Source organism: Scardinius erythrophthalmus (assembly GCF_964197995.2).
Source record: "Scardinius erythrophthalmus genome assembly, chromosome: 1".
Taxonomy (NCBI): Eukaryota; Metazoa; Chordata; class Actinopteri; order Cypriniformes; family Leuciscidae; genus Scardinius; species Scardinius erythrophthalmus.
This window is the reverse complement of record NC_138221.1, coordinates 55,581,853-55,596,794: the sequence shown is the minus strand read 5'-3', so window position 1 is coordinate 55,596,794 and position 14,942 is coordinate 55,581,853. Positions and strand designations below refer to the sequence as shown.

At 38.4% G+C, this 14,942-nt stretch overlaps 1 protein-coding gene across 1 annotated transcript in view; it reads left to right on the top strand.

Annotated features, from left to right (window-relative positions):
- The first annotated feature begins 498 nt into the window (after positions 1-498).
- The window catches only part of usp43b (ubiquitin specific peptidase 43b), an 80,146-nt gene continuing 65,702 nt past the window's right edge, over positions 499-14,942 (top strand). The window contains exons 1-2 of the mRNA XM_081372422.1: positions 499-1,425; positions 11,360-11,512. Coding sequence (XP_081228548.1) covers positions 835-1,425; positions 11,360-11,512 — 744 coding nt within the window. The 5' untranslated portion in view covers positions 499-834. The remainder of the gene's footprint in view (positions 1,426-11,359; positions 11,513-14,942) is intronic.

Sequence of the window (14,942 nt, the reverse complement as noted above, 5' to 3'; positions counted from 1 at the left end):
GTGAAAAATATCATAAATATTTACATTTATTGTTGTTATGAGGGACACATGAGCAGATGTAACAAGTTTTGTGTGAAACCCCTTTTAAACCAATTCCATTTAGTCCATTACAGGGTTGAGAATAAAAGGTGTTTGTTGTGAATTAACTAGCAAACAACCAACAAATGCCATCAGGTAAGCTTTACTGATACTAAAGGTTCAAACATAGGCTATATACATTACATCACATCACAGGTAAACATCACATCACACGACTTAAATAGCCTACTAGCTTCTTTACTAGGAATGGGAGCCAATGAATGCAACATTGAAAATAATAAAAGGTCTTTAATGCCTGAGGTGGGAAAATATGATTTATTGGAGGTTTGATATGTGACCTCTATTGACAGTGACCGTCAGCATTTAATAAAACAGCACCTTAAAATTATTTTCAAATAGTCGACCCTTTGAAAGTCATTATACTTCGCACACTGGTCACTAGGCTTGCCGTAGCCTACTGACAGCTCCACCTGTCAATCTTCGCTCGCACTCGAAGGCAGCTTCCCCGCCACAGTATGAAGTTCCAGGAGCGCTCGTGCTTACCACTATTGAGAGCTGTCAATCATTCATTCGCTCCTAACCGTCCGGCAGCGTGACGTCACAGGAGTCTCCGTACTGACCGCTCTACCTGTCAATCATTCCTTCACGGGGAGCGTAAGAAAAAATCTCAGCGCTGATGTGCGCGTGAAACGACTGCTGTCCACAATGCGGTGTATCGACGTAGCATCAGGTGAGGATAACAACGCTCTATGTGCTTGAACGTTTTAGTAACACGGAGGGAAATAAACAAGAAGCATGGATAAACGCGACAAGAACGCGAAAAAAGATTCGGGGAAGTCTACTAAACGCACAGGGAAACTGTTCCGGAGGAAATCGTTTAAATCTGTGGAAAGTTTGGTGAGTAAGATCTTGAAAAGTTTGGGAAGCTTGGCTAGCGGTGGGGAAACAACCGAACGGTCCGATGCTGAGGATGATGATGGTGGGTTTGGAGAAAGCGCACCTTGCGCTGGAAACTCGGGACATGTGAAAAAAGAGGATAACGGCAGCCAAGTGAGGAAAAGTTCCTCGCTTCCCTGCCGTTCCTCCGCGAAAGAGCGACTGTTCTCGCTGTACGGGGACAAAACGCCAGGCGCGTTGGGTCTGAAGAACCACGGGAACACCTGCTTCATGAACGCCGTCGTGCAGTGCTTGAGCAACACGGACATGCTCACAGAATATCTGGGTTTGGAGCGATATAAACTGGATCTGTGTCACAGGGGAATGAATGGATTTATCATGAATGAGAACGGTCAGCACGAGAGAGGAGAAGTTACGGAACGGCTCGCGTCTTTAGTCCGAGCGCTTTGGACTTTTCAATACACACCACAACTCTCGGCTGAGTTTAAGGTAAACTCAACTCATTCAAGTTTACTGTTTCTTCACTTTTCTGATGCTTTTATCCACCTATACAGGCATCCCGTGAAAGTTCCTCATAGCTGCTCAAATGTGCTTTGCATAACTGGAGAAAACAATAAGTGTTGTGAGTTCCAATTAAAAAAGGTTTTACAGCCTGATAGCCCACTTCAGAAGAAGCTTTTTAATGTCTGTCTCCAAAGAAATTTTGAATTTGAATTTTAAATTTCCTTTTGCATTAATATATCTATTTAACTTAAAATCTCTTGGACGCTTTTCAACTTCCCATATAACTTCAAATCAGCTGATGAATCTTTCTCTGATGTGACCGTTTTGTTCAGTATGCGAGCAAATGCTTTCCCACAGGAAGATCTCTCTTAAGCAAAAAATAGATCAGGATAAGAAACTTCCCACAGATAGCATTATCACCACCAGAGAGTAAATGTAAAAACTAGAGTGCACCCTCAGATAAGACATCACCATACTGGAAACTGTCCACAAAGACGAGTACAATCTGGAACGCAAGTCTTATGTAACGCTGCTTTCTTAGAAATCTACTACTAGAGTAATACATTTGCTTGAGAAATGATGACAAAAGAACTTGACACTACAGTCTTAAAGACAGACAGGGTAGATGGCAGAAAGCTAATGGTTTAATATGGTAGAAGTACAAATTTCTTCACGATGACTGTTATGTTGCCTAATTAGTCCAGCCTTTGTCATCTTTAATAATATTGCTAACAAAATCACTCAGCAACCTTGAAATTTCTAGTTGCTGTGTCCCTGATTTGACCTGTACTAAAAAAAACCTTAAAGGAATAGTACACACATGCACGCACACACACAAAAGTAAAACATTTACAGTAATTTTTTGGAAGAGCAGATTCAATTTTGCAAAATATCTTCTTGATCAATAATTAATCTCCATGAATGTCAGATTTGGAATGACATGAGGGTGAGTAAATGATGACAGAATATCTACTAACTCTTTAAGACTTTTAGAATAACATGTTCAATAAAACACATTTAGCAAACCATTTATCTTGAGGTTGGAGGAGGAAACTAAGAAACGTGAGAAATCCAGAAAAGATTTCTGTGGAAAAGCGTCATCGAGAAGAGGTGGGAGTGTAGCCATAAGGTATGAGAAACAGAGCCCCATTTCTATTCACACCCTACTATCAAAAGTCTGAAATTACCGGTATTGCCTTGAAGGACTCCAGTCTGGGCTGACTGTTAGACGAATGGAGAATTACAAGATCACTCAAGGTAAAATGTACACTCAATGGGGGAAAAAAAACCCAACACATTTATGGATAAATGTGAAACAATACTGTAGCCTATATTGGGCCACAAGACAACATTAACAGCCTCATCTGATTCAGAGTCTGAGTTGCATGTCGTAAATTTACATGAGGCTCTCTGAGACGTCATTTGCTTTTTCCTGTGTTGACAGAGCCCAGAGTATCTTGTCTAGAGACAGCATAAATAAACTCGCTCTGCTTCTCAGACGTCTGCGAGAGTTAATGAGTTTGTAACTGAAGAAATTGGGAGCCATCTATAAACAATCAAGAGCTCTACAGTATAATTTAAGGCTCCCACTGCGCTTAACTTCATTTGCCTAATATCGGCGTCAAGTGCAATCTATTTCTAATTAGACTAAAAAGGACCTGAGTTATACAGTGACAGCATTACAAGTGGCGACTGGTTCAACTTGTGCAATTTTTGCAAGAGCAAAATCTTGTGGAATGTGTGAGTTCGAACCAGGGTTGTCACGGTACCAAAGTTACAGTAGTCGGTTAGCCTGGGTTTCCCCATGCTGCCTTGAGCGCAGCGCGATTTTATTCACGCTGCTAGGCAGCCTGGACACCATGGACCAGATTTTCCCCTCAAAAAGGGAACCAAACACAGAACGGGGAGGGAGCAGCAAGACGATGACGACGTCTATGCGACACACCGAAGCAGTTTGTTTATATCTATGGATCCAACATGGCATCAGACGCGAAGTTACCTTTCGATGCAGCCTTAGATAGTGTTCTAAGTAGTTTAGAACGCAAGTTTATTTCGTCTTCTTCGTCGTCGAATTTCTGTCGCTCTACATACGTCATCTGGTATAATTGAAACAATTGGCTATGAGCTACGTACAGGCGCATTTGATAGACATTCGTAGCGCCCAATAAACTGCATTCGTAAACCACGCCTCAAATACGAGAAAATGAACATGTGGTTCCCAGACCTCAATGAGAAAGAGGTCTGACGTTAGCCAGGCTAGTAGTCGGTACCAATACCAGTAAAATTTCGTGGTTCTCGGTAGTCGGTAACAATTTCGGTACCAGAGCAAAAACTGTTGAATTACGTACTTCAAGAAAAATTTGGCCCGCTTTTGTCTTATCCGTTGGTTAGCACTGTCAATCATCGCAGCTTCTAATTAGATTGCGCATTTAAATAGGCCTATGGTTGTCAACCCAGAAACTTTGCAGATTAGGCCTACTTAGCAGCATGAAAAACTAAACTTCAGATTGTGAATGGGTAGTAAACAGAAAGCAAGAGAAGAGCCCGCCCTTTATAATCACTAAGGCTGTCAATCTCTAAAGCGCAAGCTCACGGAATTCTACACTCTCGCGAAAACTCGTGTTATAATTAAAGGTGAACTAAGTAACTTTTTTACCTTAACTGAACAGCTTCGGAGTCATTGGAATGGTTATATTACTTATTTCGGGTTGAATGGTGGTGGTTTCGCACCCCCCTGGTGCCCGAGAGCGGAAAATCCGCACTTGCAACTTTGGGGCGGCGGGCCTCCGGCCGCCGCGTCAGGAAGTCTCGCGTGATATCAGGTCTCGCGATGTAAACAATTGCTTTACGGCCAAAAGAAATCTGCTAAAATGCTGTCATTATTGCGCTCCCTCACGCTGTTCAAACCCGAATGAAGAAGACGTTTTAAAGAATGTCCCATCTGCTTTGATGTCATTGATCTACTAGCCTCTGGTGTCTGAGAATCGCCAGTTTCAGAATTACAACAGTGTTGTCAAATATCTATTCCGAAGCTGTGGGGGGAGCTCTAGAGAGAAACCTGCGAGCAAAAAGCGAGAATACAGCGAAGAAATCCCGAAACTACTGAATGCTGCTTTAAGAAAACCCTGTCTTAATTGTACAATGAATCACTTGTTAACACTTTGTTGGTTATAATGAAAGGGTCTGCAAGCATGCGGCTCACGTTGTACAAAACAAAAACTTAAGCAGATTCTGACTAAAGCTGGGTTTACACTGTATGATTTTGGCCACGATTTGCCAAAATCTGAAGTCTTTGATCACTAGTTTGACATTTTCACCACACAAGGCTGAATTTATTATTTTATAAATAATAATAAAGGAATTAAATAATGAAATGATTAGAAGGGATATAAGGGAATGAATGAATAAGAATGGTAAATTCTTGGTTCTAGGAAGAATTTATTTTAAAATGTGCGCACATTCACTCTTATTCATAAGTCGAAAACGCAAACATTTCTTGTCTCGTAACATTCATTTATGAATTACATGAATCATGATCGCATACTCAAAATTAAAAACTGTGAAATTTCAAGTTGAATAGTTTACATCACTAGATAGTCTATTACTGCAGGTCGCTGAACATTTCCATCATAAAACAGTTGTCTAATACTTACATCTTTCCATAAAGTTTTTGTGTTGTGTCAGTAAGACCCGCCTTCTTTGACTTGAATGGCCGTCTCGATCATTTTGACATTGATGAGTGCTGTTAGACTGCTGAGGAAGAGCAGTCTGAAAAATGTACGTTTAATTTTTTTTTGTCATCCTAGCAACAAGCAAGTCTATAAAAAAAAATCTAAAATAAAGAATTAAAAAAATTATTCGTTGATCAGACATAATCATTGGCCCCCCAAACTCCGCTTATGGTTTACTGAGAGCCGATTAATGATTGTTGCGATAAAATTGTACCCCCAACGAAATTCTGCAAAATTCAGTCTTGACTTCCTCTTATCCCCCAGAGTTAGATAAGTCCATACAACAACAACTGTCAAATATAAAACCAATTGGAGCGCAGAACCTGGTGACACAATTAGCGAGACAACAACAAAGCAACACTTGCTCCACATAGACGTGTTCATTTTTTCTTCTTTTTTTCAGTTTTCAAGACAAGCCATGATCAATATTAATGCTAGAGATTGTTTTTGTTTGCTAGTCACCATTTCAGTCCTGCATGTAAATGCAGCTCACTGTCACCGCACATGTCACGGATTGATGTAAATCTCCGGACGAGTCTTTCTTGCATGCGTCCTTTTTTGCGCACACACACACACACAGACATGCACGCACCACAAACAGATCAGAGCTTTACACGTAGGCAAACACGGCTTGGGTAATGCAGGAAAGCGCGTTCCTATAGTCTAGTAAAGTAGTGTAGTTACCGATATTTTTAGTGTAATGCGTTACTTTATTTCGTTACCCAAAAAAGTAATATCGTAACTGTAATCCGTTACTTTGTAACTCGTTACCCCCAACACTGGACATGGTCATGTTCGCACAGTCTGACAAGCAACTGTGGTAAAAGGACTATAATAAATCGTTACTGGCCAGCACCTCTGATAGGCCATTGTGTTCACGCAATCAGCAAATATAATTGTGATTTGCTACAATGCTCAACCTTAAAACACGCTGTAAATAGAAACCTTTGATGCTCAGAGAGCGCTCAAACAAACATAAACAAGAGCATCTGAAAGCAGCGTCTATCAGCGTGTACTAAACACACCCGGTGTTCTGTTGAATAATGCAACCTATCAGATTTATATTCTATGCTTGCTTCAGAAATGCTGGTTGACCTTTTTTTTTGTACCGACTGGAACCAATAGTACCAGTACGTTTGACAACCCTAGTTGGAGCTCAAACCAATGAGTTGTTAAAGGGAAAAAAGGCTGTTGATAGAGATGGTATGTGGTTGATGGATGACAGGATGGTATTTCACAGATCACAAGGTCATGTTGTACTGTTCCTGACTGATGTCCAACTATCCCACTCAGAGCGGAGCGTAGCAGAGTTAATAGTTGATGTGAGTCTACATTGAGTCATCAAGTCTGCTCAAGTTAGTATTGGGAATAAAAATTACTGGAATCAAATTTGTGCTCTATGGGCCAGATTTACTAACAGTTTGCGCTAGCACAAACCCTCTTTTGGCGGTAAAAAGGATTTACTAAAGACACGCAGTGAAGAATTATATTTGGTCTTCCCACTCCGGCTGTAGATACAGACAGCTATCCCATAACAAAAATCACGCCTAGGGAAAAGTTTTGTACTTTCAGTTATAAGAGCATTGAATTCACAGGCTAATTATAGGCTAGTTAAAGGATAGGCTAATTAAAACATTTTTTTTACTGTTGTGTTGCCATTTATTTGTGCAATATGTCTATTCATGTGTATAATATTCTGTGTAGTATGTGCATATTATGCGTGTTGAATTGAATGTTTCTCCTACTACAGTCTGTGAATTTTTTTCTCTCTTTTAAAGAAATGTACAAATGTAAAGGAATGTACAGCGTGTACAAATAACAAGGTCACATGAGACACAGCCATCTTCTAACCGTATACATACTGGGAACTATATTCTCTGAAGGCGAAGCACTGCTACTTGGGCGGAGTGATTTGCTCGCAGCACCTGAGAAGCCCCGTGGTGAGGAGAAGAGAGTTCGCTCCGAGTTGGAGTAAATCACTCCGCAGAAGTAGTAGTGCTTCGCCTTCAGAGAATATAGTTCCCAGTATGTATATGGTTAGAAGATGGCTGTGTCTCATGTGACCTTGTTATTTGTACACGCTGTGACTATACAAATCACAACATGTAAATAGGAAAATGTTGGTGTTGTTTTGTCACTTATTGGGAGCAGTATGCTAGCTGGAGCCATTTACCTCCAGTCTTTGTGCTAAGCTAGGCTAGCGGTGGGTGCGTCAGACAGAGTTACGCAAAATTTATGGGAGGAGAGTATTTGAATGAGTCACGCAAGGTGATTTACTAAGGTTTGCGCTCATCAATTTACTGGTATTTGTGCCGTTATTTACCGCCCAAAAAAAGCATGTTTTAAACCAGACGCTAATTTGTGCTGCTCTTGCCAGATTGTGTTGGTCATTATGGAAATGATCCGGCTGCGTCTGTGTTCTTTAATTTGCGCGTCGTCAGTAGATCACGCGCAGAACTTTCCACTACCATCAGTGCTTTAATGGGATTGTGCTATCATGCTAATTTGCCCTGTTTAGTAAATCTGGCCCTATGTCTGTTGGCTCTGACATAATCTGTGTACAGTAGCCTACTCCTAAAAGTTGATGAAACTAGCAGAAATATGGATTCTGGATGGTTTCTTTTACAGCAAACCAAAAATGTATGCTGTATCGAAATCTAAAAAAATGAAATGTTGTCTGAGATAAGAATGTATATGTACTACCTGCAAACAACTAGCAACAGAAAGTTGTCATGGAATAAAATAAAAAATTAAATGAAAGTCCTGATAATGAATGAAATGTTAAAAGGTCACATATCTATATTAAATTAAATTTAGTTATGCTTATCAGTTAGAAATACCTCATGGTGCACGCAATGTCTTCAAAAAGATTTTTAAAAAGCCTTATCCAGTCTTAATAAACTTTCATGGAAATCCATGTTTCAATTTGAACAGGAACACCGGAAAGAAAATTGCATTGACAAATAATTTAATGAGATCTTACACAATAATTTTATCCTTATATTTGGGTTCACTCTCAGGATTTTAAGCAAAAAGGAGCCTTTGAAGACCAAAGCTTTGATGTTTAAACTGTCCAATACTATTTTAAAAATTTTGACGATTTAATGGATGGTTCTGGGTACTTTTCCTTCTTGTCTTGAAATATATAACACCACTGAAATGTTTCTCCATATGCAGTACAGAACCTTTTTTTGTTGTTGTTGGAATATGGCTATGAATGAAAAATCAAAAGAGTCTGTGAATGTCTATAAACCAGTTTTTCACAAGAGGATCAAAAACCAAAAAATACACCAATAAAATGCATGGCCACATTGTCATTAAAGGTTCTGCTTCCATACTAATACTAGTTTTGCGTACAAAACTCTCATTCAAGTGCAAGTCAAACCTCTTCAGGCTGAGCACTCATTGACGAAATGAAAGCTTTTCTTTTCCTACAGTTTAAAACTGACAGGGATCCTATCTTTTAATACCACTATAAGTGGAGGCCTACATTTCTCAAAGCTTTCACATACGCCAAAGAAATTTCACAGGACCAGAATTTAAATAGTCTACAGTAAATAATGACTATATGTTATATAATTAAATATTAGGCTACATTTTTATCCTCCCAACACAAGCCTTGTGACTTTTGGCCTTTGTTTATATATAAATATATCTAGCAGTTTCTCTGTCACGTTCTTTTAAATAGAAGGCGCTTTGAATGAATTGTTGTTCCTCTGAATAACTCCTTTGAGGACAAGGCATTTGGGCATCTAGACTTTCATTCTTTTGAACATGGGTTTAAACTCTGTGACCACATGACCCACTTTCTCACTATATGACTAATGTTAATATTATTATGTTATCTCAGTCCTTAGGCCTACGGCTTCATATTATTATCTGCAATTTGCTTCCAGCTTCTAGATTGAGTTCGAATGGTTAATGCTGCTGTAATTAATCCTTATGTCACTCAGCATTAAAATTATTATTTTAAATGTACCTGACAATCAAGACTACTTTTAACTGAATTGAGAATATGATGTGGACTAGTAAGACTTATGTTGCCTTCAAGTTACTTTGGAATTATGATTTTTTTTTACTAGACTAGCGCACATAAACATTATTTTTTATTTTATTTTTGACTTTTAAAGAAAAAAGACTAAGCTAAAAGTAAGCAGTTTATGAGACATCATATTCAGTATAATATAGTACCTTACTATATATATATATATATATATATATATATATATACTGCATTCAATTCTTTTGAAGGAAGTCTCTTATGCTCACCATGGTTGCATTTATTTAATCAAAAATACAGTAAAAACTGTTTTTTATTATTATTATATACTTTTAAAATGAAATTTATATCTGTGATGACAAAGCAGAATTTTCAGCATCATTACACCAGTCTTCAGTGTCACATGATCCTTCAGAAATCATTCTAATGTGAAGATTTGATGCGCAAGAAACATTTCTATGGAAGCTTGTTTCCGCCACAGAATAAAAAATAAAAAAGTTAATTGCGACTTTTTATCTCACAATTCTGACTTCATGAATTCAGAATTGCGTGATATAAAGTCATAATTTCGAGTTATAAAGTCAGAATTCCTCAGAATTGGACTTTATAACTCGCACTTGTGAGTTTATATCTTGCAATTGTGACTTTATATCACGAGATGTAAACTGGCAATTGTGAGATCAAAAGAAGCAAATATCTTTTAAAATGTTTTATTCTCTGGTAGAAACAAGCTTCCACACATTGATTATAATCAATGTTGAAAACATTTGTAGTGCTATTTAGGGTTCCCTTTCAGTCGGTCACTTTCGACGTTACGTCTCTGTTACTTCCTTCGAGGGAAAGAGGGTTACCTAAACTAGACGTTTTTGTTAAAGGGGGGGTGAAACACTCAGTTTCAGTCAATCTCATGTTAATCTTGAGTACCTATAGAGTAGTATTGCATCCTTCATATCTCCAAAAAGTCTTTAGTTTTATTATATTTATAAAAGAAAGATAGGCTGTACCGAGTGGCTGGAGGCGTGCCGTGTGGGCGGAGCTAAAGCTGTGCTTACGCGCCGATAGCTAACAACACTCAGACGTTTGAAGCAGACAAGCAGTTTTACTCACCGCTTTTTGGTTCCAACACACGACCGTGAACCTTTATCGTTGGGACTGCTCCATCCTTTAGCATTAGACGATTTGCAAATCCGGCGTCGAACTGGGCCTTGTTTATAAAACAATCATCGTCGAAATGCAGTGAACAAACAAGAACACTTGCACAACTCCGTTGATGCTCTGGAAAAACAAACTCCATCCACTGGTCCCTTAACGCTGGGTTCTTTGGGAATCTGTGCAGCCGATGACTTCCCTAAAGCCGAGCACATCGCTTTGATGGGCGTACTGCTTTCGCTCTCTTGCTCTGGTCTACGAGTGCGCGCGCGCCCTTCCGGGAGAAGTGCCCTTAGGACCCGTATAAGGAAATTACGCCCCATCTGATGTCACACAGGCCCATACTCGAAAAAAACTTTCCGAAACTTGTGACAAACCAGAAGGAGTATTTTTGCCACAGAAATACTCCTTCAAACGTACAATTAAATTTTTGAAACTTTGTCCATGTTTAGCATGGGAATCCAACTGTTTAACAGTGTAAAAAACTCACCCCCGCTTTAAAACTGTGATTTATTTTATTTTATTTTTTTTTTATTCTTTGATGAATAGAAATTTCTAAAGATCAGCATTCTTTTTAAATAGAAATCTTTAACATTAATGTAAAGCAAAAAACAAACGAACAAAACAATCACAAAAAACTGCTGCTGTTATCTGCCAATGCATTTCATCAGAACTTTTTTTGTTATCACAGATGTGATGAGGATTCTTCAGTTATTCATTTACACCGTTGTTGTCATGATCTGCAGTGCGAAGCATTATTCACTGTATAGCAGAATGCAATTTACACCCTCCATCTGGTCTCCACTGTATCTCAGTATCTAACAAACTGCCTGTTCTGAGTCAGATCCACTGATCATGTTATTCAATGACTCCAGGATTTGTTTCTCTCGACTTTCAATAGACAACTCAGGATTTTATATATGGAGTGTTTCGACTGAATAAAGGGATCATGTTCAATACCTTTTTTGTGTAATGTCTATATTAATAGACAATCTGACACTAGTATTTGTGTGACCTTTATCTTGTTTCTTGTCTCCAGATGACCGTATCTAAATATGGTGCACAGTTCCGGGGGAATTCCCAGCATGACGCTTTGGAATTCCTGCTCTGGCTTCTGGACCGCCTCCATGAGGACGTCAACTCATCTTCAACCGTACCCAATGGAAATAACAGAAGCAAATCAACTGGCAAAGTAAGCGCGTGTCTCAGAACCTTCCTAGGGCATGAAACAGCATGAAAGAAGTGAAATGATGCAACATTCAATCTCAAAAATTGGCTCTGGAATTTTTTCTCTTCCCCTCATTATATTATTATGCCTCAAACTACAAATCATCACCTGAAAAATCTACAATATGAGAACTCATAATTATTTTACAGATCAATAAGTTAGTAGGTGTTACCAATGACTCTTCTAAAACCCCATATGGCCAAACAGCTGTTACCTTCACCATTACCATGACTTGACAAGGTGAGAGAGTCTTGTCTACACACCCCTGCCACCCGTAAACAACACATCTGTTTATGAAATATGGAGATTTGTGCCAAGCGCCACAGTGTGCATTGAGATAGAGTGGTCTTCTTGTACGTAACCTTGGCATTACCCAGATGAATAGCTTTTCACAGTGGCTGTGATTTTCACAAGGCGATATTCATGGGGACTGAAATTGATTTGAAACCCATTGCATTTTGAAGGTCTACATGTGTGCAATGGTTTCCACTCATCTTGGACCTCAAATGAAGTCACATCACCATGGCAGCAAGTTGCATAACCTTCCGCAATTATTGCCACTCGAGAAGAAACATGCAATATGTAGGCCTACTTGTTTTTTATAACATTAATGTTAAACTGCATTCAAGTTTATTTACTACAGATCTCTGAAATTAGGGAAAATTAGTTTTCAAACATTATTATAGCCATTATCACTGCACCATATCTCCACTATTAGTGTTTAAAGAAAGCATAGCACTGAAAATGGAGAAGACTTTTTTAAATAAAGCCACTGTCTTATTTAGAAACAATTTTCAAACAACTAGAGGACGCAAGTATATTTTTCTCCATATAGAGGCCAAACATTTCCAAAAATCTACTTTCAAACTATCAAAGCTGCTCATGTCGGAAGAAAGCCTATGCTATTTTTAAAAGTCACAAATATGAGTAGCTGAAGTTCACTGAACATTACAGGAGCTTTGATTGTAGACTGCTTTTTTGGTCAGATGGGGTCTTTTGAAATTAAAATCAAGAGATCATTTTGACGAAAAAAGTAAGAATTTTAAACAGTATACAGCCAGAAGAACAATTCTGCAGCTGCGAAAATGTCAAGAGGGCTGAAAATATGAACAAATTAAGTGTATTACTTGAATTTACAGTTTTTACATTTATATGCGGCACAAGCCTAAAAGACATGCAATCCGTTTTAAAACTTTAAAAAAACTTTATATATTCATATATTTATATTTATAATTATTTAAATCCAAAGTCTAATATTAATTCATATTAATTAGTCAAAAAGCATTATTTAGGTGGCGACAAGTGTCTTAATGATCATTTAAACTGTTAACTTAATTGATTCGTTCAATATCATTGAGTCACTGAATCTCAAACGACTGATTCAAAAACACTGATAGGCTCTGGAACAAAACAAGTGACCATGTTTATGAGTGGATTCACTCACTCAAATGATTTATTCAAAAATACAGATACTTTCAGGAACAAAACAAGTCACCCGCTTCTTGGTGAGTGAATCACTGATTCATTTACTGAATTGGTTTATTAAGAAAAATGGAAATTTGCTCATGGGCAAAACACCACCACTGTGTGTTGCTCAGAGATGTGCAATGATAATTTTAATATGCGTTTTGGCCATTCATTTACAAGACGACAGCGTTTTGGGGGCCTGAAAAAGTGAAATTTTTAAAACTGGTTTCAATGTGCGAGTTTTTGAAAACGATACCATTATTGTATCTTTGTAAACTACAAAAACACGAATTTATGAAAACGGTGATATCATGTGCATGAGTATTACGTGTTCAGTCTATAGGCGCGTAGTGTTTCTTTAAAAAGTGGCATCGCCAACTACTGGCCTGGCAGCGTTTTTAGTGGTTTTACCGGATCCGTGTGAACGGGGATCGTTTTGATCGTGTTGTCGTCTGTACGCGAGGAACGCAAAGGTAAGAATTTTCCATTTTTAGTAGCCTACATTGTTGTCGTGTAGACGTATCATTAATTTGACTAGTTTGACGTAGTCCTTAGTTTAAAGTCCCCGTGAACCGGAAGTTGCAAACGACTTTTCTCCAGTGTTGTGACGTATTTCCAAGTGAAACTGAATATTGAACAGAGGGCAGGGTTTTACTTTAGCGCTCCTCCTCTCCATCTCTGCTCATAGCAGACTCACTGTTTGAGGGGAGTGGTTAAGCGTTTTCAAACCAAACCTACGTCATCAGAAAATGACGTCATTCCAGACCGGAAGTAACTTTTCAGATTTTGATTAAAGATTACCATGGTAAAAAATTTTTTTTTTTTTATATTTACTTGCACGGATTAATTGTTCACCACAAGACTAGTAATATGTGCTAACAAAGTAAATAGGGTCAATTTTGATTTCATGGGGACTTTAACTATTTGCGCTGATGGAGCAAATGTAACTGCCAATATTTTATTAAAAGGCCCCCTTAAGGCCTTTAAAATCGTCCCCTGCTTTTTGATCACTGGCCCTGAATGCTAACGGACTAATGAACTACATTCATTAATACATTCAAACTGCATCGTTTAATAAGAGACGTTATTACTTTCTCATTGAATTTCGGGGAAAGGGATGGGAAAAAATGCCACCCACAGTTTTCAAACATAATTATTGACATGACATGTTTTATTGACATGTTTTATAAATGACATTACAGAATTCATATTGAAATGCTGGTGATACACATTGTGCGCACACTAGCTTAACACTAGCTCAGAAGTGTGACGGCCCACTTTTACTAGCTTTAAATGGCTTTTAGCGCACAAACACCATAATACGCCTACGATTTTCTTCCGTTTGCACCATGCTAATTGTCTCTTTTTGAACTCAACAGTGCCTGAATGGTTATCAGATGTGGTTTGATGTAGTTGGTTTTGTTCGCTAATTAATAATTTGTTTAGTGACACAAATTTGAACCGCTGCTTAGTGATGAACCAAGATTTGAGTCTTTGATTTTCTGTAAAACAACTCATTTAATCTACAGTCTGGTAGCACAGCGGCACACTGTCTTTAATTGATGATCTTTGTGTGTATGTGTGCGTTTGTGTCACGAGCCGGTTCAGTTCCTCTGGCTACGCCTGTGGCTACAGCCTGGCTTATTATCTCTGAGCAGTTCTTTCATCTACTCTCTGTTGATGCCCCTTTTGACTGAACTTGATCCATTATTAAAAGCCCACTTTTTTTTCTTTTTAAGATACGTGCCTATGTAGGCGCACAGATAAAGGCTTGTGGTATAACGCTATAGGAACATGGGATATAGTAGTTTTAAAAGCCATTACAAGGTCAGTAAAAAAAACAGCAGTATTCAGATTGATAGTCAGTGTTGATGCATGCTATGTGTCAAGTTGCTAGAGATCTGCTTTTCACCTGCAGTCAAACATC